Below are 24,563 nucleotides of genomic sequence, written 5' to 3'. Positions count from 1 at the left end.
AAAGAGGCAGGTGAAAACCAGAAGGAGCAGATCACAGTGGGCTTGGATGGGGAGAGCTGGGACATCTTGGGAAACGACAAATCTTAGACAGAGACATCACAGTGAGCTGGGTTCAGGCAGTCTGTCTAATCAATCCTTAGTGAACTCCAGGGCTGAGCTCACCCCCAAGTAACACGTACTGAACACCTCCTGTGCGCCAGACACTGTGCTAAGTACTTCCTTTTTGTTTTGGGGTACGTAATATTATCCTCAATATACAGATGTGGAAACTGAGGCTCATGGGGGAAAATAACCTGGCCAATGAGGTGGGTCCGTTTGACCCTAGTGTCTGTGTTGTCCTGTCCCTTCCCCCACCCCAACAGGAATGAGAGTCATCCCATCTTCCCCCTCAGCCCCCTCCCACCCTGTTCCCCTGGGGAGGACCAGAGCTCACCTCCCAAAGAGAGCCCTGCGTGCTGAGGAACTTATAGATGATGTAGATGGGCACCAGGACCATGGAGGACAGGGCGATGCCCCACCCCACCCAGTTGGCCCAGGGCGGGAAGATGTAGTCGTCGTAGGTGAGTGGCTTGAAGTTGATGATGCTGACCACAACCACGAACTAGAGATGGGCAGAGAAGGGAGAGAAAGGAAGACAGGACAGAAGAGAGACAAGAAAGGAAAGAGAGAAGGAGGTGGAAGAAAGGTGGGAGAGAAATGAGGAGAAGTGAGCATCACAGCAAAGGGAGGAAATAAGGAAGGAGGGGAAAAGAGAAAGAGATGGAGAAATAAGAAAGAATTCAAGAAGCAAGTGATAATCAAAAGGAGGCAGATATGACAGGGAGCAAGAAAAGAGGAAGAACAGAAGGTGACTTTGGAGAAGGCATAACAGCCCCCGGGGACCTGGCCCCAGCTGGAGAACCCCCTAGTAAGGTGGATGTCTACCACGTTATCCACAGGGCCAAGCATCCCAAGTGGCCCCTCTGCATGACCAGGGCCTCTGGATCCCAGAGCCTCCTCCCCTAAGAAGCAAATATCCTCACCCAGCTCCATCCTGGACACAGCCCCCTCCCCACATGCAGGGCTTCCCTGCAGACACTACATACCAGGAGGAAGGCAGGACTGACGAACTTCCAGCACAGTCTCCAGTACAGACCCGGCCTGAACCCCATCATCTGCTGGATGTCGTTGCTGAACCTGTCCACTCCTGTACACACACAGGGCAGGCCTGTTACTGTGGCCCCCATGACAGCCAGGGTCAGGTCCTCCCATGAGGTTCTGGCCCCAGGTGGAGAGCAGGGCAGTGAGGCAAGATGCTGATACCCTGGAACTAGGGAGACTCGGGGATGGTCACTTTGTAATGCAGAATGAGGGAGAGGACAAACTCTAGGACAGTATCCCCTTTCATGTGCCACCCCAATTCACCTGTCAGAGGGAAACCTGGGCTCAAAGAGGTGAGGGGATTTGCCCCAAATTCCAGAGCCAGTTGGCCTGACTCCAAAGCCCAGCTCTTTCCTCTTGGTTACTCTTGCTCTGAAAATAACACCAACTATGAATACAGCACATTCCCTGACTTCAATCTGATAGGAAAGCCCAGACTCTTCCATTGAATCTCTTTCTGACTGGCAGCAGAGTGAGAACAGGACTAACATGTTGGTGTGACACTTGGGGGGGAAAAACAAACAATTAACACATTTAAGGGTTTGTAAAATATTCTCAGTTCCGTTCCAGAATAAGTTTGCCAGAAAAAATACAAGATACCCAGTTAAGTTTGAATTTCACATAAATAATGAAAAAAATTAGTGTAAGTATGTCCGATGCAATATTTGAACTATACTTATACTAAATAATTATTTGTTATTTATCTGAAATTCAAGTTTAACTAGGCAACCCGTGTTGTGTTTGCTAAATCTGACAACCCCCTGGTAGGATGAATTATATGACTCGGGGGTCAGCATTTTCCTAAGGGTTCCTCTTTTAGGAGTTGATGCTCAGGGGCCTTTGCAGCCTCCTGTTAAGGGCAGGTTCATCCAAAGATGAGCCGAGGATTGAGATTTGTTCCCAATAAGTGACTTGTTGGACTCTGGAATTTTAGGTGGCTGTCCTGGAAATGGAAGGCCTCTCTGCACCTCCAGGTGCAGGATTCTAGGAGGACTGGGAGCTGAGGCTTTTCCACACACTCACATACCATAAAACCAGGAAACTCCGATGGCTTCCATGAGGACAGCAAAAAGGATGGAGGTGCCCGCAGCAAAGGTGTCCAGGAGGGTCAGGACATAAATTCCACCCTGGCACAGGGAGAGAAGAAGCCAAGAGGCCCTCTTTGGTCAAACATGGGAACGGATTGTTGTGTCTGTCAACTCTTACCTGCCCCCTGTCCCACTTGCTCGGAGCCCTATTTGAAAACCCAGGGCATAGGGCTGTGGTGCTGTTGTATTGACGTTACAGTCACCTCAGTTCCAGCCAATAAAGAGTTGGATGGGTTCCAAAGGGACTTTTGCTGCCCCTCAAGTCAATAAGCAATTAACAGGGCTGAATGGAATCCTCAGCATCAGAGATGGAAGAAGACTACTGGGCCTAACCCTAGTGGGTCAGGCCGCTGAATTGAGGATGCTGGATCCTGCATTGTTCTCCCTGAGCTCAGCCCCAGTTCTAAGGCTAGGAATGTTTGACTTTATTGAAATGCGGCCTCAGAGGCCCCCAGGTGACCCAGAGCCCAGCCCCTACTCACCTTGGTTATGCAGAACAGGGCGAGAAGGAAAGTGCTGAAGGTGACGCCAAATGTGAAGAGTTTCCGGTGTCGCTTCAGGACCTGGAAGTCATCTGCCAGGCCCGTGATGACAGCCTCCATGCCTCCCATCTGGAGGGAACCAGGAGGGGTGGGGTGCAAGAATTAGGGTCTCCCTGGACCTCAGTCTCAGGCCCCAGGGTTCCTAGAGCCTCCTGCAGCCCAGGACTCATGTAGGCTGCCTTGCCTCTCTCGAGAAATCAGCACGTCCTGCCTTTGCCATCCTCTCGTCCCATTTCTATCCTGTTCTCAGGCAAACTCAGAACTCAGAAACTACGTGGGAGAAGGTGAGGGTTAAGTCAACACCTGTCTCCCCTACTCAACAGCTACCTGTCTCCTGCCACTCACTCAGCCTGAGTGGGTACAGATAAGCTGATAGTGGAGTGAAAGCAGTAAAACACCAAAACCCATGTCATACGTTTACATGTCAATAAGTGTCTCTGGAAACAACTCCTGCAGAAGAGCTTCTAGTGATGGGAACTTCAGGCAGCAGTTTTTGATAAGGATTTTTGGCTGCCTTTCTAATGATCAAGCAAAGTGGTCACTTCAGACTCCAGACTCTTAGAGTCTGAAAGGGTCTCATATCCCACTGCTATGGGCAGATTGCTTCCTTATGAGGACAATGTGAGGGCAGACAAGAAGCATGCAAGCTACCACTCTCCTCTCCTCTCCCCTCCTCTTGGCAGACACTGTTAATCAAAATCAGTATTCTTCATTATAAGCCCAGAAGCAGCCTCAAAATCCTTCTCAACTCCCTGCTCCTGGCAGATCTGCTGATTGAAAGCAAAAGGCAGTGGGAGGAAAACCAAGTGCCAGCCCTTCCATTAAGATTTTTTGCAAATGTCCAGGCATGAGGTACTAAGGGTAGACATAGATTTAAAAAGATGTCAGTAAATCCAATCTTACATTTGGATAAAATAAAAGGATGTAAGAAACTACTGGGTTCAAAATGTTTTTGTTTGTTTGTTTGGGTTTTGAGGTGTTTTTTAGAAACCAGGTCTCACTCTACCCAGGTTGAAGTGCAGTGGTATAATCATAGCTCATTGCAACCTCCAACTCCTGGGCTCATGTGATCCTCCCACCTCAGCCTCCTGAGTAGCTAGGGCTACAGGCATACAACACCATGCTCAGCTAATTTTTTAAATTTTTTACAGAGACGGGGGTCTCCCTATGTTGCCCAGTCTGGTCTTGACATCCTGGCCTCAAGCAATCCTTCCACCTCGGCCTTCCACAGCCCTGGGATTATAGGCGTGAGCCACCATGCCTGGCCTATTGATTATTGATAATAAAATATAATGAGAAAATGCTTGTTTAGAGCACAAGATTTTATCTGTGTTGCCTCTGAATCATTTCCCCACCTGCAAGAGGACAGTGTGGGGCTGGCTTATCTGAAGCCTCTTCTTTTGCATTTCCAAGATGTCAAAGGGGTTCCTATGGTTCTTGGCTTTGGCCTAAGTCTTATCTTTTTGAGTGAGGACTCACTTTTTTTGTCTGCATTTAAATAGGGCCTTCTGGAAACAACTGTTAACCTGGTGTTTGAATAGTGGGAACTTCAGGCCCAGCACTGTGTGTTGGGGAAGGGGGTCAGGCCCAGTGGGATGGGGGACAGGTATCCTAAGCAGGGTCACTCACTGAGCTGTCAAGGCCCAGCGCCAGGAGCATGACGAAAAACACAACAGCCCAGAATGTAGATCCAGACAGGGTAGAAATGGCCTCTGGATACAGGATGAACACTAGGCCAGCTCCTGTAAGAAACATCAAGGACCTCATCAATGGCTGAAACCATTGGTCTGAGCTGCACATGATAGGGGAGTATCTGGGGGCCCAATTGTTCGGTCATGTGTGGGCGGACAGAACACAGGTCTAGAGATAACAGATGAAGTCAGCATGAACTTACAGCTCACCTGTGCATCGGAGAGGTTGACCCCCAACAGCCAGTCTGGAGAGCAGTTCCCTGCCTGGACAGCTACAGGCTACATGCTGCAAACCCCACCTCCTATACTCTATAAGGGATCCACTCTTACTCACTAAAGCTTGGGGTCCTCGGAGTGCATTAGAGGTAGCCCTTCCCCAGGTCTCAGCTTCTCTGTGGCCATAAGGATATGGGAAGCTGCAGGGAAGGACACAAGCTCCAGAGCTGGATTGATTGGGGTGTGAATACTATTGCACAATTGCTCACTAGCTGGGTGACGCTGGACAGTGTATTTAGCTTGCATCTCAGTCTTCCCATTCGTAAAGTGAGTCTATCGACACTTGCCCGGCAGCCTTGTGAGAACTAAGTGGAGGTATGTCAAGTGCTTAGCCCAGGGCTGGTACAGAGAGGACAGTCCAAAATCCGTTCCTTCCACCCTGACTCAGAGGAAGGTTCTCCTACACGCATGGGGACTGTGACTGCCTGGAATTCCCACTAATAACCTCAAAGGAAAGTCAATCACATGGGTGGTTTGGACACCTCCATGGACAACCCAGTGTTCCTACAGCCACGGAAGAGCCATGCAGCCAAGAATAAGGTGGGCTTCTCAGCTCCCGCCTCAGTGGGCTGGGGCCCAGGTGGGCTGCCCACCCACCTTCTGTGGCCACATCCTCAATGTTGACCTTGTGTTCATGGGCCATGTAACCAAGGATGGAGAAGATGGCGAACCCAGAGACGAAGCTGGTGATACAGTTGATGCTGCTGGTCAGCAGGGCATCCCTGGGGGAAGAAGCACAGTGAGGTCAAGTCCCTTGACACCCTCAACCCTGTGTTTTGACTGCTGGACTGGCTACAGAACATGCAGCCTGGCCCCAGCCTCAAAGGCCATCCTCGCTTCAGCGGCTCTTGCTGCCACATGGATACAGGGCGTCACCATCACTGGTGCAGGAAGTAGGCTAACTGCTTATGGATGCAACAGCCTGATACCAGAGTCTACTCCTGCCAGAGAATTGAGTCACCAGCCTCCTTCAACAAACCTTCCATGGCTGCTCCCCAGTGCCTCCCAACTCCTCATCCTGTCATTCAAGAGCTTTGCTAAGAAGACCCAACCTTCCTTATATATTTATCTTCCATGACTCCCAAGGTGTACTCTGAACAAACCATAAATTGGTCCATAAACAAACCACTTCCTTGCATTTGCCTGTGTTGTCCCCCTTCTCCCCCAGTGCATGCAGTCCACTCCACGTCTGCCTAGCATAATCCTAACTATCCTCCAAGGCTCATCTCAAATTCACCTCCATGCACTGGCTTGTCTTCTATCAGGGGGCTGATCACCCCATTTCCTTACCTCCCTGTAGCCTGTCCCGCTGGTATGAATTCACTGGACTCTGTCATGTATCCAAGACACTGTGATTCTGCCTTAAGCCTTGGATGGAGTGTAATGGAAGTGGACCCAAATTTGTGCCTGTGCCTGAAGTCCCCACAGCACTGGGCCAGCAGGAGGTAGCATTGAGCGCTTCCTGAACTGAGCTAGATCATGGTCTTCTGAGTCTCAGTCTCCCCTGCAGTCTCACTTCTGACCCTGCCAGGCCCTCAGCAGCTGCGATATTCCACCCCTGCCTGCCTGGGCATCTGATGGACAGAGTCCACACTGAAATCTTCACAGTTCTCCTCTGTCATAACTACCCATCTCTCAGTGGTGGTAACCTCAATTTTCCCAGTTCCACACCTCACATTTGTTTAAGAGGCATCCTGAAATGAAATGTGGTCATCAGGACCCTCAGAGGCCATGTCACAGTTTATAGAATGTCCAGGATGGTTCACAGGAAGAAAATTTGGCTTGCCCAGGGAGAGTTGGCTTCCAGACCAGAGCCCACAAGAGTCAATCCCCAGGATTTAGAGCTTCTCAGAATTCTGAGAAGAATCTTACCTGTAACAGTTGTTGTCAAATTTGTTGTAACTGGCAAATGCAATCAATACTCCAAATCCAGCCCCCAAGGAAAAAAATATCTGAGTTGCGGCATCAATCCATACCTGAAACCAGCAGACAAAAGCCATCAGCCTCTGCTTCCTACAACACTGGAACACCTCACTACTCTGGAAGGGCTGAGAAACCCTGGGGATGCTCTGAGACCAGAGGAAACATGGTCTGAACCAGAGATGGGCAGCCCTGACAACTCCCTCCCCTGCATCCTGTACAAAACAACTGCAGAGAGAGGCTGGGCCTCTCTAGCATCTCCCAGCCTTGGGTAGTCGTGAGTGAGCTCACCCTGTAGGAACTCATTCACTGAATTTCACGCCCTGATTTTCAAAGAAAGTTAACAAAATGAAAAGTTCTAGGCTAGAGTGTGAATGGGGCAAGAACAGAGGGTTATGGCCATCTTAGGAGTTACGGAGATGGCATTTTCAGAAAGCGAGGACCATTCCTAGGAGGCTTCTACAAGCCATAGACAATGGTGACTCCTTGGGGGCCAATGGGGCTTACTTATTTCATCCATTGGGTGATAAAAGCACATGGCTGGAGGCCTGAAGATCTGAATTCCTTTCCACCTTGTCTGCCTCATGTTCTAGCCCTGGTCAAGTTCACTTCTCTCTGTCTGTTTCCTCATCTGTATAATGGGGATAATTATACCTCACCCACTCAGACTAAGCTGCAATTCAGATTTTTTTTTTTTTAAGCAGGGTCTCACTCTGTCACCCAGGCTGGAGTGCAGTGACATGATCTTGGCTCACTGCAACTTCCACCCCCTGGGTTCAAGCATCCTGAGTAGCTGGGATTACAAGTACGTGCCACCGTGCCCCGCTAATTTTTGTACTTTTAGTAGAGACGGAGTTTCCCCATGTTGGCCAGGCTGGTCTTGAACTCCTGACCTCAAGTGATCCGCCCGCCTCAGCCTCCCAAAGTGCTGGGATTACAGGCGTGAGCCACCGCGCCCAGCCTTGCAATTCAGATTTCAGAGATGCCTGTGCAAACAGAGGGCAGCATGATCTGATGGGGGAAGACAGATCTGCCCCTTGAGACTGCACTGAGGGCTTAGCTTCTACACATCTGAAAGGTTTGGCATAAACAGTCACAGAACAAATAGAAGTCTGACTTATTTTGCAATTTACGAGGCTGATTCATGTCTTATGCTCTGTTATCTTCCTGGCTGCTACTATGAAAATAGGTTTTCTCTTGGTTACCGGTCTATAACATTGCAGTGTGTTGGAGCATTACAACTATGGAGATGTGTATTGGGATGCATCCCTTTTCATCCTGTGCTGCTGGGGCCTGCCAGGATTATTATGGGTTCAAATAAAGAAACCCTGGAAAATTGTAAGATAGCATGTTGAGGTGTACTCACTGACGGGCCCTGCAAGAGGAGGCTGGAAGTAATCTCAGCAGTTATGTGAAGATGCTCAAGGTACTGAGTACCTCTGTGATTGTCTCTGCTCCCACCATCACTGCTCTGCACTGGACTCCACTACCAAATTCACCCACTTTCACCATAGTTTGGGCCTCTGGACAGGGTGAGTGGCTGGATGAGGGTGTTGGGGAAGAGAGTTGGCAGGGCCTCCCTGGTGGCTAAGACTATCCTTGTGCTGACATCACAGGATGGTGGCAAAGACTAGGTTTGGGGATCCAAGATTAGAAAGAGGGCAGGGAATGGCTGGGGTGGGCTAGGGAGCTGTGGGCACAAGGCAAGAGCAAGGTCCCAGGACATCATGTCCTCTTCACAGGGAATTTCTCTCCTCAAAAAGAGTAGTCTGTGAAGACCACCAGATGGAACCACAGAATCCCAGGCCTCCAGACATGGGTGGGCTTATGGAGACTGTCAGGTGCAAATCCGCATTGGTCAGATGGGGAAGCTGCACCTCAGACAGGGAAGGATCCTGTCCAAGGCTACACTGCACATTTGTGGCAGAGCTGGGACCAGATTTTCCATCATCACCTTCTCCTGAAAACCCTCCCACAAGCCTGGCCCAAGGCTTGGTGGTCACTGAGCACTGACCGTGGCCTCTTTCAAGCGGTAGAAGTCGATGTGCAGGTAGGCATTGATGCCATTGGAGGCTCCGGGCAGCGTGACGCCATGGACCAGGAGCACGAACAGCACGAAGTAAGGCAGCGTGGCTGTGATCCACACCACCTGGGCAATGGATAAGTTCAGGTGAGAGCCTCGCTCTGGCCCCAATCCCGTGGCGGGCTGGTGGGGCACAGAGCCCTTTCCCAGGGAGCCAGTCATGCTCTTTCCCACCTTCCTTTACCCAAAGCACATGCTACAAGTTCCAGCTCTAGGCAAGGCCCTGAGCCAGAATCCAGGGCTAGACCAGCAAACAGACACAGGTCACACCCTAGAGAAGCTCAGAACCCAGGGTGAGAGTCAGCCGCAGTGGGGATAGCACTATGATGAAAGCCAAGGGCAAAGACTAGGTCCTTATAGCACCAGATGCCTCCTCATCTACAAAGCCACCTCTCCTGACTCCTTCAAGGAAAGACTCCTGACTCCATAAAATGAAGAACTTTCCCATATATAGAGCTCTCTAAAGGAAAAGAGCCTAGAGAGGTGGTGAGGTACCTGTCATTGAAGTTGTGCGAGTGTTGCTATGAATACAGGCATTGGCAAAGGATTGCCTAGATCAAGGTGTGGTTCATGAACCAGACAGAAGTAAGTACACCCACCTTTGTGCTCTCCCCATTCCCCATCAGTCCTGTGTCCATCACACCATTGCTACTGGTTGCTGCATGCACCTATCTGACTGGCAGGATATTTAGAAATCTCAGTCTCTCTCTCTCTCTCTCTCTCTCTCTCTCTCTCTCTCTCTCTCTCTCCCTCTCCCCTCCCCCACTCTCTTTTTCTCTCTTCCCATCCTCCCTCCCTCTTCTTGCTCTCCCCTCCCTCATCTCCCTCTCCTCCACTCTCTCCTTTATGTTTATCTCTTCCTTTTTTTCTTTACCCCCCTTTAAGCATATTTTCTTTCCTAAGCACATTGCCTAGGAAGGGATGTGGCTGGGCAGAAAGCAGAACCTCTGACCATTCTTTATCTTAGTGGGAACAGATGTGGGACACAGACAACGTACCTTATTCAGAAACACACAAAGGAAGAGATTACTCCAAACTAAAAAGAAACACCCCATCCCCTTGTCCGGGTTGGAGGAACAGAAAAGAAAGGTAGAGGCAGGGATGGGGGTGTTATATAGGTTTCCTTGCTGTCCCTTCTCACCCTTGGCTACACATTCAAATACCCTGGGGGAAGTTATAGGTAAAAATGTTAAAGCTCAGATTCTATTCTTGGAGTTTCTGACTTAGTTGGTCAGGGGTGGGCCTGAAATGAGTATTTTTTTTTAAAGCTCCCCAGATGATAAAATTGTGCAGCCAAGGTGAGAAATCACCACTTTAGGCAGAGGCAGCCATGGGTAGCCTTGCTGAAAGAAGGCTGTGCCCCAAGTGAAAAATCAGGCTAAGGTCAAGGTAGTCAGATTCAAGGAGGACTCAGCTGAAACATGAGAAGGCCTATAACTTAAATGCCAGATGGTTCCACCCCTCAAATCCCTGGAACTACGTAGCCCCAGGAATCTTCACATATCCCTAAGGGGAAAGTGGAAACCTTGAAACACGAAAGTTCTTTGCCAGGCTAAAAAGATATGGGCTCTAAACAAAAAATGGAGATATAGAAAATAAAGCCATATGCTTCTCATACTTATGTTTAAGGATGGGGATTTATCCTCTTTCTTTACTTGTCTTTCCCACTAGATCATGAGCCCCTTAGAAGTAAAATCCAATATTTTTCAAACCTGAATCCCCAGAACCCGGCACATGTGAGTCCAAATAAATGTTTATTGTACGAATGATTGGACTGGGCAGTGGTGTAGGTGAATGATTGGATTGTTAGGTAAATGGATGGATGAGTGGATGGCTGGATTATGATTGGGTAGCTGGTTAAAAGGATGGATAAGATGATTAGGTGGGTGGAGGGGTGAGTAGATGGATGGATGGATGGATGAATGAGTGGGTAAGTGATAAATCAGAAAGTTAGTGGACAACTAAGTCAAGTCAAAGAATAAATGCATGAACAAGTGAATGAATGAGTAACTGGGTCAGCATGGGAGCGAGTAAATGCATAGTGGTAGTCACATCTTCTGGGCTCAGAAGGAATCGGGAAAGCCTCCTCTGTTTCATGTTATCCACTTGTTTCTCCATCACTCCCTTGTTCTAAGAAGGTCTTTATGGAAATGGGATTTCCACTTGTTTTCTTTCAGGAAGGCAAGAACAGGAAGGACAAATTGCATAACAAATAAGGAGGGAAACATGCCCTGGAAAGTGAAGCTGTTGCATCTGGGTGACCTTACGTTAATCAATCTTGTATTCAGTCTCCTGATCTGGGACAAATAGGTGTAAGCCCTTGGCAAAAGGCACAAGAAGGGGCTCTCACATCTCCTTGAGACTGGTCCTAACTGCTCTGGTCTCCTAAAACTCATGTCAATAGCTGCAGCCCCGCTGCAATGCCCAGCCCAGCAAACCAGGTGAGACTATACTCCTCCCATCAGAAAACAGTACCTTGACCTCTGACTCCAGGGAATCTCCCATGGGGCCTGGAGGTGGTCCTGCATTGGCCATGTTTGTTGGCCATGGATTCAGTTTCCCTAAGGAATACATCAGGCCATGACTGAGCTGAGACCCTGAGTATAGTTCAAGCATCAAGAAAGCAGGGAACTTGTTTTGTCTGTGCCCATGTGTTCAAAGCTAAACCATCTGAGTCTTGTTGAAGATTCTCAGAATTGGCAGTGGGTGTTACTTCAGCTGCCTAAGATCTTGTGTTGAAAGAAGGATTCCTGGGTCTTTGGCCAACAGTTCACTCATGCTCAAATGTGCCCTGAATGCACAATGGGTAAACAGAAGAAAGGCTTGGGCTCTGTCATCTCCACCCCAGGCTTCTCAGCTCTCAGCATTTCAACTTGCAACACAGCTCTGGCCATAAGAACCTAGACTTGGTCCAATTTTGAGCACAACATCAAGAAAGCAATGAGCAGCCCATTGGTCTTGGCAAATGTCCTTAGTCCCTAAGGGAGGTCACTGCTTTCTATCACTTTAAATCCATACCTGCTGGTATTTCTATGGATAATTTGTGTGGTTCCAGGGTACCAAATTCAAGCCAATGGCTCACAATCAAAATGAGGACCTTGGCTCCATAAAAGAAGGAATTTTCAAATTGATAGAGCTCTCTCAAGGGAAAGAACTGCCCAGGAAGGTGGTGAGGTGCTTGTCACTGAAGTTGTGCAAGCCTTGCTATGAATCCAGGCATCGAGAAAAGGGCTGCCTAGATCAAAATGAGCTCCATAGACCAGCAGCATCAGCATCACCTAGGTGCTTGTCAGAAATGCAAATTCTCACCTCATCCCCACTGAATCAGACTCTCTCAAAGAGGGACCCAGCAATCTGAGTTTCAGCAAGCCATTTCAGTGATTCTTACACCCATGAGAGTTTGAAAAACACTGCCCAGGACCTACTCTAAGGTTGACTTGAAAACAGAGATGATAAATGTCCGCACTTTACCACTATAAATCTGCATTAATTTACCCTTTACTGATTTAGAATTTGTGATTTTAAAAAGGGAGATTTATGGGGTGTGGGGTATGCACTGATGTTACTGAAGAAAACACCAAGCTACAAACATTTTAGTCTATGCCTCACTCATGTGTGAATGATGCTGTTCATTATAATTGAGTCCAATCAAGTCACTAAAGCAAGCCAGGACCAGCACAACCTTCACTTGCCAAGACCGGAGGTATGAACATTTGCAATTCATTTGAGGCCAGCTCTGAGACTATGGAAGCCTGCTAAGAAAGGCTCAATGTCCTGTTCCAGGTTCAGTCTAGAAAGAAATAAGCAACACTCTTGGTTTCTCATAAGTCAGTTTATAAAAACAATTAAAGACAGAGCACAGTAATTTCCTAAGTGAAGCTCCCCATTCTAAAAATCTCCTCTCCATGGACTGCCTGTGGCATGCCTGCTTAGTGGTCAGAACACTGAGGGACTTATGCAAAATGTGGGCTGTGGTTTCGGATGACACATGCAGAGGGGACTCATATTCCTCTCTCATTGTGTTTCTACATGGGGGCTTTCCTAGTGTAACACTCTGGTTCACCCGTCATTACCTTCTCTGAAGGTGTATTTTGGAAAGAACTGAGCATGCTCAGCCTCACTCCTCCCGGTCTTTTTCGCATCAGCCTGCCTGCAGACAACATATACTCCACTCTAGTCAGAAGCTAAACTAGGCGGGGTAGGCTCTACCCTCTTTGGTGATGGCATTGGGGAACCCAATCTTGGGGTGCAATATTAGAAGTTTGTGGTGGTCCTATGCCAAGGCCAGAAGCAGTATAAAGCTCATATATCTTCTGCAGTTCACAGGGGTGAGCCCTGTCTCCCCTCATGGTCTCTATCTGTGCCTGCAGACGCCAGGAGAACTCTGCTCCTGGTACCCAGGAAAGGCACACAGAGTGCTAGACAAGGCTGGCCTGGGGCTTCCACATCTCTATGGTTTTGCTCATGTAGTTCCTTCTGCTAAGAATCCCTTCCTTCCACCCCACCTCTACCTGCGCCTGACCTTGTAGACCCAGCTCGAATGCCACCTTCTCTATGGTCTTTGGAGACACTTTCAGTTGAAAGAGCTTCCTTTCTCCACTAATGCAGCATCTCACACTTTTTGACCACAACTCACGCTAGGAAATACCTTCAATATCAAGACAAACTACACATAAACTTAGAGATTGCTGTAACTGAAACAAAAATTCCAAGAGACAGCTCTTACTTTACTATGTGCAATGATCTCTTATTATCTAGACTGTTTCATTTTTGAAAAGTGTATGTGATGACCCATTAAGCTGATTTAATTACAGTTTTGAAACCCACAGTTTGTATTTCTATTGAAATGTAATTCGACTACTGGATGTGAAATTGCCTTCAAGGTAAAGTTAAGCTTAAAAAATAGCAAGATATATAAAAGTGCACATAGTTTGTGACCACAGGTTTTTATTAAATGGGGACACACACATAGGTTCTCTGGATAGAGACCCAAGAAGCTAGTGACATTGGTTGATCCATAACCTGCCTGTAATACACATAGACTAAAGCAATTGAAGAAGGAACCTGTCTTATTCTTGCATCACTAGTACTAGCATCAAGCCGGGTACATAGTAGGTCTCCTATGTTGATATTTTGAACTAAATTCAAAAGAATACTTAATGAAGTTCCCCAAATTTATATACCCACCCATCCTTCAATCACCCAATAAATATTTACTGAAGACCTACTAGGTGCCAGGCATCAGAATGGTAGTGGTCCTATCCTGGTTTTGCTCAACACTAGACTTTCTCCAAGCCCTGGTCTGCATTTTGTTTGAGTGCTTTCTTAGGGTAGACACTGTGTCCCCAACATGCTGATAGAAGTTCTCTCTTCAGTTCTTGATGGATTTCATCTCTACTGGCTGCTGCTCCCCTGCTACTTTCTTTGCTCTCAATGGCATGACCAAGAACTCTAAGAGTATCAGAGAGAACTCTGGTGCACCCCCCCTTTCCAAAATCAGTTGCCTAATGAGGATTCTTCCAAATTGACACCCACCTGATTAAGGTAGACTGCTGCGCTGTGGCCCCCAATGAACTCACACCTGTGTGTAATCCCCTCCCATATGGACAGTGGGTTTTACCTCAACACTTGTTTTGGCCACCGGGACAATAGCAAGAATGATGCAAGCAGTGACTGGAAGAGCTACTTGTACATCACTGGGGCTTGTCTGCTTGGGACATGTTCTTGGAACTCAGCCGCCATGCTGTGAGAAGCCCAAGCACCACAGAAAGGCTATATGGAAACATCCCAAGATGCTCTGGTTGGCAGCTCCAACTTAGCTCCCAGCTAGTGCCAAATGCTAGCAATGTGTATGCACCACCTAGAATATTCCAGCCCAGTGAAGCCATGTAGTCCAGGGAATATCACATGGAGCAGAAGAACCACCCAGCTGATCCTAATCAACCCATAGAATTGTGAGAGACAATAAAATGGTTGTTATTTTGAGTCACTACATTTTGGGGTGGTTTGTTGCACAGCATTAGCTCACCAGAACACTGGAAAGAAAATTTCCCATCCACATCCTCTTTAATAGTCAAGCTTCTAAATAGACCCTGTAGAGTCCAAATGGGGTTATTGTTCCCATGATGTTCCATGGGCTAAAAATCAACAGGAGCCATCTCCTGAATATTCCCCACCCATGAGAGGCTGACTATAGGAGGACAGTGTCACCCAAGTTCAGAATGCCAACTCCAGACTGGCCCTCATGGGTCATCTAAACCTATGCTCTTCTCTCCAAGGCACCTGGAACCCTGGGGGCACTTATTTCTGTATCCGAGGAAACACATAATCCAGCATACATCTGAATATCTTCTAGAGCATCCTTTTTTCTCAAAAATTCAGAGGGGGGATTTATTGATCTTATGGTCATATTCCAGAGTAGGATGCAACATTTGCATGAAGATTTAGGTCAAGATTCAAGATTTATCAAGGGCATGTTGATAGTATCCCTAGACTTTGTCCTGAGGCCCTTGGCGGTATCCCAGTCCCTGTTCTCTGCTATTAGGGAGGTTTTGGCAGGAAAATATGAGGAACTCTGATCCACTTATACCCCTTCAACCTATTGTGGTGGAGACACAGATTTGGGGAAGGGAAAGGAAAGGAAGGGAAGGGATTTGTCCAAGTCAGTGGCAGAACAGGGACTCGAACCCAGGCCTTGCACTTCCAGCTCCATCTTTTTTGTCCACCAGCTACATAATTATTGCTAGAAATAATCACACCCCCCAAGGTTGGTCACCCAACTGAAAGAGAAACAAAGAGATATTACCTTTCCGGATGTCTTCACCCCTTTCCAGAGGCTAAAATACAAGACGATGACGACGACCATCAGACAGAGCAAGAGCTGCCACTGGGGCAGGCCGATGTCATGAATCCCGCTGCTCTCGTGAAGGTGCAGGACACCACGCCTGCCCAGAGGAGAGGGGAGGGGACCAGGGTAAATGTCGTCAGGGAGGACGACAGAGGCCATGACCACAGACCAGTCCCTGCAAATGCATGCTGATGGAGACAGGACCTGGCCACTCTCCCCTAACTCAGGGGCCCTAGCCACTGCCATGCACCACATGGGCCTGACCTGGTCAGCCATGGCCTGTGCCCAGGACCACTCTGTCCTAGAAGAGGCAAATCATCTGGGGAGATTCCAGGCTCATGGCTGCTTTTAAAAGACAAAAATCTCTTAAGTGCCTATTGCTCGCCTGGCCTTGGAGTAATAAATAGGGAAGGTTCCTGTCTTCACAGAACTCACACTATAAAGAGCAGTTCTCAGCAGGAGGGAAGACTGTTTTGTCCCTGACCCCCACCCCGGAGGATATTTGGCAATATCTGAGATGTTTTTGATTGTCATGACTTGAGGAGAGGTGGTGCTACTGACATAGAGACTACGGGTGCTGCTAAACATACTGCAATGTACAGGACAGTCTCCAATAACAAAAAATGATCCTGCCCAAAAGGTCCATATTGCTGAATCTGAGAATACCTAGTCTAGAGACTGAGACAAGAGTGAACATTTCTCCTATTGGGGAATAGCTACTAAAGCTAAAGATATGCTTATCCTGTGTCCTAGGTATTGACTCAATAGAATATTGTACACATGTTCACCAAAAGACATGTTCTAGAATGTTTATGGCAGTATTATTCATAATAACCCCAAATCACAAAGTACTCAAACATCCATCAACAGTGGAATGGATAAATTAGGATATATTTATAAAGTGGAGTTTTGTTGTTTTTTTTTTTTTGTTTGTTTGTTTTTTTTTTTTTTTGAGACAGGCTCTCACTCTGTTGCCCAGGCTGGAGTGCAGTGGCACCATCACGGCTCACCGCAGACTCAGCCTCCCCAGGCTCAGGTGGTCCTCCCACCTCAGCCTCCCAAGTAGCTGGGAATATAGGTATACATCACCATGCCTGGCTAATTTTTGTATTCTTTTGGTAGAGACTGGGTTTTGCCATGTTGCCCAGACTGTTCTTGAACTCCTGGGCTCAAATGATCCAACTGCTCCAGGCTCTCAAAGTGCTGAGATTATAGGTGTGAGCCACCACACCTGGCCTAAGTGGAGTATTATACAGCAATTACCTCCAGAGGGATGGCTTTAGCACACACTGCTGAGAGAAAGAAGTCAAAGCCAGAAGAGCACTTCCGTCTGACTCCAGTCATATAAAATTCAACAACAGGCAAAACTGACCTAAAGGATTAGAAGTCAGGAGAGATGTACCCTGGGATGGGGGTGAGGGGGTTACTGACTGGGAGAGGACATGATGAGGACTTCAGGACAGTCATCATGCTCTTTCCTGAGCTGGGTGAGGTTACTGGATGTGTTCAACGGGTAACATTTTCTGAGTTGTCGCTTGATGATAGTCACTCCTTTGTAATATGTTAGCTATCAATAAAGTGTTTGGGTTTTTTTCGTTTTGTTTTGTTTCTTTTTTTGTTTGTTTGTTTGTTTGTTTTTTTGAAATGGAGTTTCACTACTGTTGCCCAGGCTGGAGTGCAATGGTGCGATGACGGCTCACTGAAACCTCCGCCTCCCAAGTTCAAGTGATTCTCATACCTCAGCCTCCTGAATACCTGGGATTACAGAAGCCCACCATCATACCCAGCTAAATTTTTGTATTTTTAGTAGAGATAGGGTTTCACCATGTTCGCCAGGCTGGTCTTGAACTCCTGACCTCAGGCTATCCTCCTGCCTTGGCCTCCCAAAGTGCTGGGATTACAGGCATGAGCCACTGCGCCAGGCCTGGTTTTTTTTAAGTAAGAAAAACAAACAATCCAAGGTGGTCTGAGAATATTGGGGTCCTTGTACAATCTACAATGAAGAAATGATAAAGAGAATTGAAAACAAAATGACCGTTTGCTAATGAGAATCTAATCAAAGTTGGTTAGGAGCTAAGGAAAGGTCAAATAAGACTGACTGCTGAAACAGTACAGCAGGTCCCAGGAGAGAAGGATTCCCCTGACCACTCTGCACCCTTGCAAGGCAAAGCAAGCAGAAATGGGAACAACTTGGTGTGGTATTTGCTCTGCACCCTAATCGTTCATTTGTCACTGAAGGCCCGCTGTGAGCCAGCCCATCTGGGCCTCGGACACACACAGGAACTGCTCGTGCACCGTCCTGACTCTGCCTTGGTGGGCTTGTATTGTAGCATGGGAGGCAACACTGCACTCAAATTCACAGTAAAGCATGACACATGTTGGGAGGTTCAAGGGAGCTGCAGGGGCCCCCAAAACGAGTTCCCACTGGGTTCTTCTCTGTGCCTCACACTCAGAGGCAACAGTCAGCTGCACATTGCCCAACACCCTTCAAAGCCCAGATCCAGTGTCGCCTCTCCTGGGAGGCCCCCCAATCATCCTTGATAGGCATCTTTCAACTCTTCCAGTTCCTGTGGCTCTTGAATCAGTTGCAAGGAGAGCCTGCCTGTTCCTGCAAGGTCAGGGCTAACTATATACAAGGGTCTCCCAGGATGAGGAGGTGAATTAACCATTCCTGGTCCCCAGTGCTAAGCCCAGAACTGGCAGTTAGACCTGTTAGCTCATGAGAGATCATAGGATTAGAAACAGATAAATGCTCCCAGCCTTTCTTGCTAAACCCAACAATCCCTCTACTATAGAAAATGAGATCCGAGGATCACCCCAAGGAGAACGAGTAAGGAAAGAGGGTCAGTCTCCCACACACTCTCAATCTTTCTCTTAGCAACTCCTCCCATCACTTGTGGCAAATTTCTAACCCTTTTGCCCAGATCTTTCATACTGCCCAGGGCACCACACATTTTCCCATATGGAAACTTCCCTGTCTCATTCTATAGGCATTTGCGCTCAACTAGAGGTCCATTCAGAAAGCAGCTGCTTAATAGATTTATATAGCCAGGCATGGTGGCTCATGTCTATAATTCCAGCACTTTGGGAGGCCAAGGCAGGCAGATCACCTGAGGTCAGGAGTTCGAGACCGGCCTGGTCAACATGGCGAAACCCTGTCTCTACTAAAAATACAAAAATTAGCTGGGTGTGGTAGTGCATGCCTGTAATCCCAGCTACTTGGGAGATTGAAGCATGAGAATTGCTTGAACCTGGGAGATGGAGATTGCAGTGAGCGGAGATCTTGTCACTGCACTCCAGCCTGGGCAACAGAGCGAGACTCCATCTCAAAAACAAAACAAAACAAAACAAATTTACACTAAAGTGTTAAAGGCAAACAGCTTAATATATCGTCCTTCCCTGGAAGGTGGCTTTAATTCCAAAACACACATTAATGGCAACATTGTACACACCTGCAGGGGATAAGATCAATTGTCTGTCTGCCAGAGGCAGATGACAGACAGCCCTTGCTGGAATCATCCTGAATGATGCAGGAAGATTCCAGGCTTGTAAGGAAAACATATACTCTGAGTCTGGAAACTTACTTAGCTTACCCTTGGGTAGGAATTAAAATTTGTTTCCAGGCAGGTGAAAGAAAGGCTGAAGACCACCAGCGATGCTGTTTCATTCACTCTTTCATCATTTATCCACTCAAAATAGATGTATGTTATTTGAAAGAATATGAAGGAAAACATAAAAATGTGGCACAGAAATTGTCTGAGCTCTGGGGTCAGACAGACCTGGCTTCCCATCCTAGCCCTTACCACCAGCTCCTGTGTGACCCGAATCCTTTCATCGATTCCACAAACTCTCTCTGCACCTCTGCTCTGAGCCAGGCAGTGTGCCGGGGGCTGGTGGCATGGCTGTGGAGAAGCAGGTGATGGCTCCAGCCCCCTGGGGATCACAGGCAAGGGGACAGTAGTGCGTGTAAGCATTTCCCATCACTGAGTATTTCTCTTTTCAGTGAAAGGGCTGTGATGAGGGCTGAGTTACAGAATATCAGATAATAATACCCAGGAAATGCTCAATAAATGGTAATTATAATGATCATTATGTTTGAGTCCTAGGCTTCAAGGAGCAGCAGGTGTCAGCAAGAGAGTCAAGGGTACCCAGAAAACTCAGTAGAGGGGGTCGGCTGGGGAGACTCCGCTGTGAAGGTGGCAGGTGCCTTCTCTGCTGGCCAGAAAGCTGACAGGAGGTGCACAGGTGTAGGGGAGGGAGCAATGGGGAGAGGGGATGTGAGCATGCGTGAATGAATGAGCAGACTTGGGTGGGTCATCAAGGTCTACCCAGACCAATGCCCCCTCCCCAGAATGGCTCCCATCCCTGCAGCTCCCAGGCCAGCTGTTGTGGCCTTAAACTCTCACCCTGCATCATCTTCCCCATGCAATCAGTTGCCGTGTCTGGTCCCCGCTAATCCTGTCTCTTGGTTGCTCCCTCCACCCCCACCCCCATGGTACCCATCCCAGGCCAGACCCACATTCTGTCTGTGATGGATAATATTGAGTGTCAACTTGATTGGATTGAAGGATGCAAAGTACTGTTCCTGGGTGTGTCTGGGAGTGTGTTGCCAAAGGACATTAACATTTAAGTCAGTGAACCTGGAAAGGCAGGCCCACCCTCAGTCTGGGTGGGCACCATCTAGTCAGCTGCCAGTGAAGCCAGAACAAAAGCAGGCAGAAGAACATGGAAAGACTAGACTGGTTTAGTCTTCTGGCCTGCATCTTACTCCCATGCTGGATGCTTGCTACCCTCGAACATCGGATTCCAAGTTCTTCAGCTTCGGGACTTGGACTGGCTTCCTTGCTCCTCAGCTTGCAGACAGCCTATTGTGGGACATCACCTTGTTATTGTGTGAGTCGATACTCCTTAATAAACTCATATGAGATCTATATCATTAGTCTGTCCCTCTAGAGAACCCTTACTAATACACTGTCCTTCCAGAGCTACTGTAAATGACTCCCACCCTCTCCCAAACCCAGTCTCTCTGCCTCCTGTCAGCCCCCTTAAATCCACTGTCTGTGCCACTGCAGAACCATCCATCCAAAGTGCTGTTCTAACCTTGCCACTCTCCTGCCTCCAAAGCCTCAGAGGCTTCTTAGCACCTAAAACAGTGGTTCTCACTGGAGGCAACTTTGCCCCTGCCTTCCAGAGACATTTGGCATGTCTAGAGAGATATTTTTGGTTGTTACATCTGGAGAGGAGGGAGATGCTGCTGGTATCTAGAGGGTAGAGGCCAGGGATGCTGCTAAACATCACAGATACACAAGACAGTGTGCACCCCTGTCCCCCAACAAAGAATCATCCAACCGAAAAAGTCGAAAGCATCGAGGTCCGGAGGATAACAATGAAAGTCTCTCAGAATCTGAGGCCTTCCACAGTCCATCCCGTGCCAAGTTCATCCCTGGCCTTGCCACACCCTGCCTTTCACTCCAGCAGCAGCAAGCTACTTGTCAGTCCCCAGTTATAGGGTGCATCCATGGCTCTGGGCCTTGGCACCTTCTGTTCCTTCAGCCAGAACACACGTCCGAGCTCAACTTGTCTGTCTGGCTAACTTCTCATCCTGTTAGTCCTAACTCAAAACGATCCCCTGACTTAGACCCCTCTGCTATGTCCTAAGAGAGAGAGAAAAAGAAGAGGCGTACGCATATTTAAAAAGACAGAGGACCAGGCTGGGTGTGGTGGCTCATGCCTTCAATCCCAGCATGTTGGGAGGCCAAGGCGGGTAGATCACTTGAGATCAGGAGTCCCAGATCAGTCTGGTCAACATGGTGAAACCGCCTCTCTGCTAAAAATACAAAAATTAGCTGGGTGTGGTGGCACACCCCTGTAGTCCCAGCTACTTGGGAGGCTGAGGCAGGAGAATCACTTGAACCCGGGAGGTGGAGATTGCAATAGCCAAGATTGAGCCACTGCCCTCCAGCCTGGGTGACAGAGTGAGAATCTGCCCCCACCAAAAAAAAAAAAAAATAGAAAACCAGAGGCATGTACTGACCCTATCTGATGCTTAATTCCGCTTCTTCCTGTGCCTTTCTGGGACAGGTGTTGAATTGTGTCAATTGTCATTTGGTTGACTTGACTATCCAAATAATGGGAATAAAAAGGCATGGAACCAATCATCCTTGCCCTGAAACTTGCCAAAATGCCTCTGGTGTCCAATCTCATGGTTGAAATGCCCCCCAACAGGCCCAGCTGATGTCCCATGCATTCAAAGTCCACTTTCAGGGTTGCAGAGGTTGTCTAGGTATTTCATCAGTGAAAAGATCTGGACTCCCAAGCTTACACCCAAGAAAATCAATGAGAATGCAGCCTCCTTCCCCCAGCAGGCCCAAGCCTTGGGGTTTAGTACAAGAAACTTACGTCAGTTTTAGTTTTCCAGAAGTTTAATGAAAATGAATCATCGTTAAGTGTACTGTCCAGGCTTTCCGAAGTCTACACACGAAAAAAGCTCAATTTCTCACTTGATATTTAGCACAGATGATTAATACTAGGCTGGAGGGAGACTTTTCTTCCTCACCAGGGACCGGCATGGGGTGGAAGTTTTCTATTGCCAGGCACATGTTCACCAAAGGTGGCCTTTTACAGATAATGTTACAGAGCTGCAGAGTTTCTTTTAGCTGTGGGGCTGCTTGGCTTCAGGCCTGGAGCCTGGGGAGAATAGCAGTTTTGTTCCCTTGAATGATATGCTCAGTCCGTCAGCCTAAATGAGTATGGGATGGTAACAAAATTGGCCAGGAGGTTGGCAGAAAGAGAAAAAATTTTGTTTCTTCAGGGTTGGCACTAGGAGTCCCACTCAGTGGGTCCCCAAACTGAGTTGAGGGGATGTTTTTCAAGCAGAAACATTTAGACAAAAGGGCAGCATGCCACTAAAAAAAAAAGTCCAGAGGCAGCTGATGACAGTGCTGTGCATTACAAAGCACAGAGGCAGGCTCCAGGCAAGAAAGGGCAAGGGCGGCGTGAGAAGAACTCCTGTCTACTTGCAGAGGCCCCTGCACTCCCAGCTCTGCCACTTACCTAAAACCCGAGCCTCCACTCTCTTATCTGTAAAATGGGAATAATTTCCACCTCCGTGAACTGTGAAGATTAAATGGGATTTGGATGTGAGGAGATCCTCAGTGCTTGGCTGACAGTAGCAATGAAGGTTTGCATGGTTAGTGGAGGGAAGGTTAAGGAGAGGAAAAAAGAGGGAAGATCTGTAGGGCAGAAGCCTCCCAAAATAAGCCCTGTAGGCCGGGTGAGGTGGCTCACACCTGTAATCCCCTCACTTTGGGAGGTGGAGGTGGGCGGATCACCTGAGCCCAGGAGTTCAAGACCAGCCTGTGAAACATGATGAAACCCCATCTCTACAAAAAATATAAAAAGTTAGCCAGGCATGGTGGTACATGCTTATAGTCCCAGCTACTTGGGATGCTGAGGTGGGAGGATTACTTGAGCCCGGGAGGTCAAGGCTGCATTGAGCCGAGACTGTGCCACTGGGTGACAGAGCAAGACCCCGTCTTTTTTAAAACAAACAAACAAACCAACAAAAAACAACTCTGCATTCAGTTCTACCTGCATCCCCCAACCATTTCAGCCTGAGGATGCCATCTTTTCCCACCACTCTCCTTATAGCTGAGCCTGGAGGAAGCTTAGGGCTGTAATTAAAGTAAGTAGGGTCTCAAAACCTATCTCACCTCCCCCTCTGGCTGGGTGTCTCTGCTGGGGCCAACATACTAGCCATGAAGACATCAGCAGAGGAATCAAATGCTAACTGGACTAGAGGCAAAGCTATCATTTCCCATTTTAATTTGTAAAACAAGGGTTGCCAAGAGCAAAAAGAAAAATCACGCTTTTTCCTTTATGGGAGGATGAGGGGGAGAGGGTGCAACCAATCACATGTGTCGGCAGCACTCTGCTCCACTATCTTTACCACCTTCCCCTCCAAAGCATGTTCATAAGACAGAAAGGCCTAAAACCCCCACCTGCAAGCTCTCTGATGGTTCGGGAATTTTCTGAGGCCATACTCCTCCTCAGAAGAGTGAAGGAGGCCCTAGATTTTCCATGACATGAGACTATAGAGATGTCAGCCTGACTCCAGCAGGAGTCCTACTCCAAGACAGAAGAGCGCAGTGTGTAAACAAGGGCTTCCAACGTTGGCTGGATGTTAGAATTGCAGGGGGAGCTATTGATGGAAATTTCTGTGCCCTGGTTGTACCCGGACCAATGAAATCAGAATCTCTGGATGTAGAATCCAGGCATCCATGCTCTTCAGGTGATTCTGATGTGCAGTCAAGGTTTTGAACCCTGGGCTAAGAGCTTGGGCTTTGGAGATAGACTGCCTGGATCCAAACCGACTTTTAATGCCACTTATAAACTCTATGAGCTCGGACAAGTCACTTACTGATTTGTGCCTGTTTTCCCATTCATAAAAATAATTTTAGACCACAGTGGTCAGGACTAAAATGTAGTATAGAAAGGGTGCTTTGAACTATGGCTGGAATACAATCCAAGCTGGGTAAATGTGATGTGTGACCATGACAATATTTCTGCATAATAACAAACATGTATAATGGGTAGAGGCCAATATAACACAGAGGTTAAGGGTGCATGCTGTGAAGTTTCCCTGCCAGGCAGGGCTGGGGTTACAGTGTTTGCACTGTAGTAAGCCCCTACAGTGCAAAATGGGAGATGCGCATTCTCAGGGTCTTGCAAATGCACACTGGCTGGGTCCAAATCTTGGCTCTGTGCAGTAATAGTTGTGTGGTTGTGGACTGTACTGTCTCAACTGTGAAATGAAGCCTCCCCAAGAGTGTGATGAGGATAAGAGTTACAAAAACCTCATTAGGTGGGTGAGGCTTAAATCAAAATAATACATAGGAGGAAGTTAGCAGAAAACCTTATACACATGGTAAGAGGTTAGCTATTAATGTGATGGTGAGGAAGACAGGTTTCTTACAG

The 24,563-nt window shown here is 47.9% G+C and overlaps 1 protein-coding gene across 3 annotated transcripts in view; it reads right to left on the bottom strand.

Annotated features, from left to right (window-relative positions):
- The window catches only part of SLC6A2 (solute carrier family 6 member 2), a 50,371-nt gene that overhangs the window by 5,439 nt on the left and 20,369 nt on the right, over window positions 1-24,563 (bottom strand). For all 3 annotated transcript variants that reach the window (XM_004057663.4, XM_063700214.1, XM_063700212.1), the window contains 9 exons: window positions 15,546-15,684; window positions 8,672-8,806; window positions 6,610-6,713; window positions 5,335-5,459; window positions 4,400-4,512; window positions 2,711-2,839; window positions 2,168-2,267; window positions 1,086-1,186; window positions 434-601 (listed from right to left, as the gene is read on the bottom strand). In XM_004057663.4, coding sequence (XP_004057711.2) covers window positions 434-601; window positions 1,086-1,186; window positions 2,168-2,267; window positions 2,711-2,839; window positions 4,400-4,512; window positions 5,335-5,459; window positions 6,610-6,713; window positions 8,672-8,806; window positions 15,546-15,684 — 1,114 coding nt within the window. The remainder of the gene's footprint in view (window positions 1-433; window positions 602-1,085; window positions 1,187-2,167; window positions 2,268-2,710; window positions 2,840-4,399; window positions 4,513-5,334; window positions 5,460-6,609; window positions 6,714-8,671; window positions 8,807-15,545; window positions 15,685-24,563) is intronic.

Source organism: Gorilla gorilla, chromosome 18 (genome assembly GCF_029281585.2).
Source record: "Gorilla gorilla gorilla isolate KB3781 chromosome 18, NHGRI_mGorGor1-v2.1_pri, whole genome shotgun sequence".
Lineage (NCBI taxonomy): Eukaryota > Metazoa > Chordata > Mammalia > Primates > Hominidae > Gorilla > Gorilla gorilla.
The sequence above is the reverse complement of the archived record's forward strand: the minus strand, read 5'-3'. Positions and strand labels throughout refer to the sequence as shown.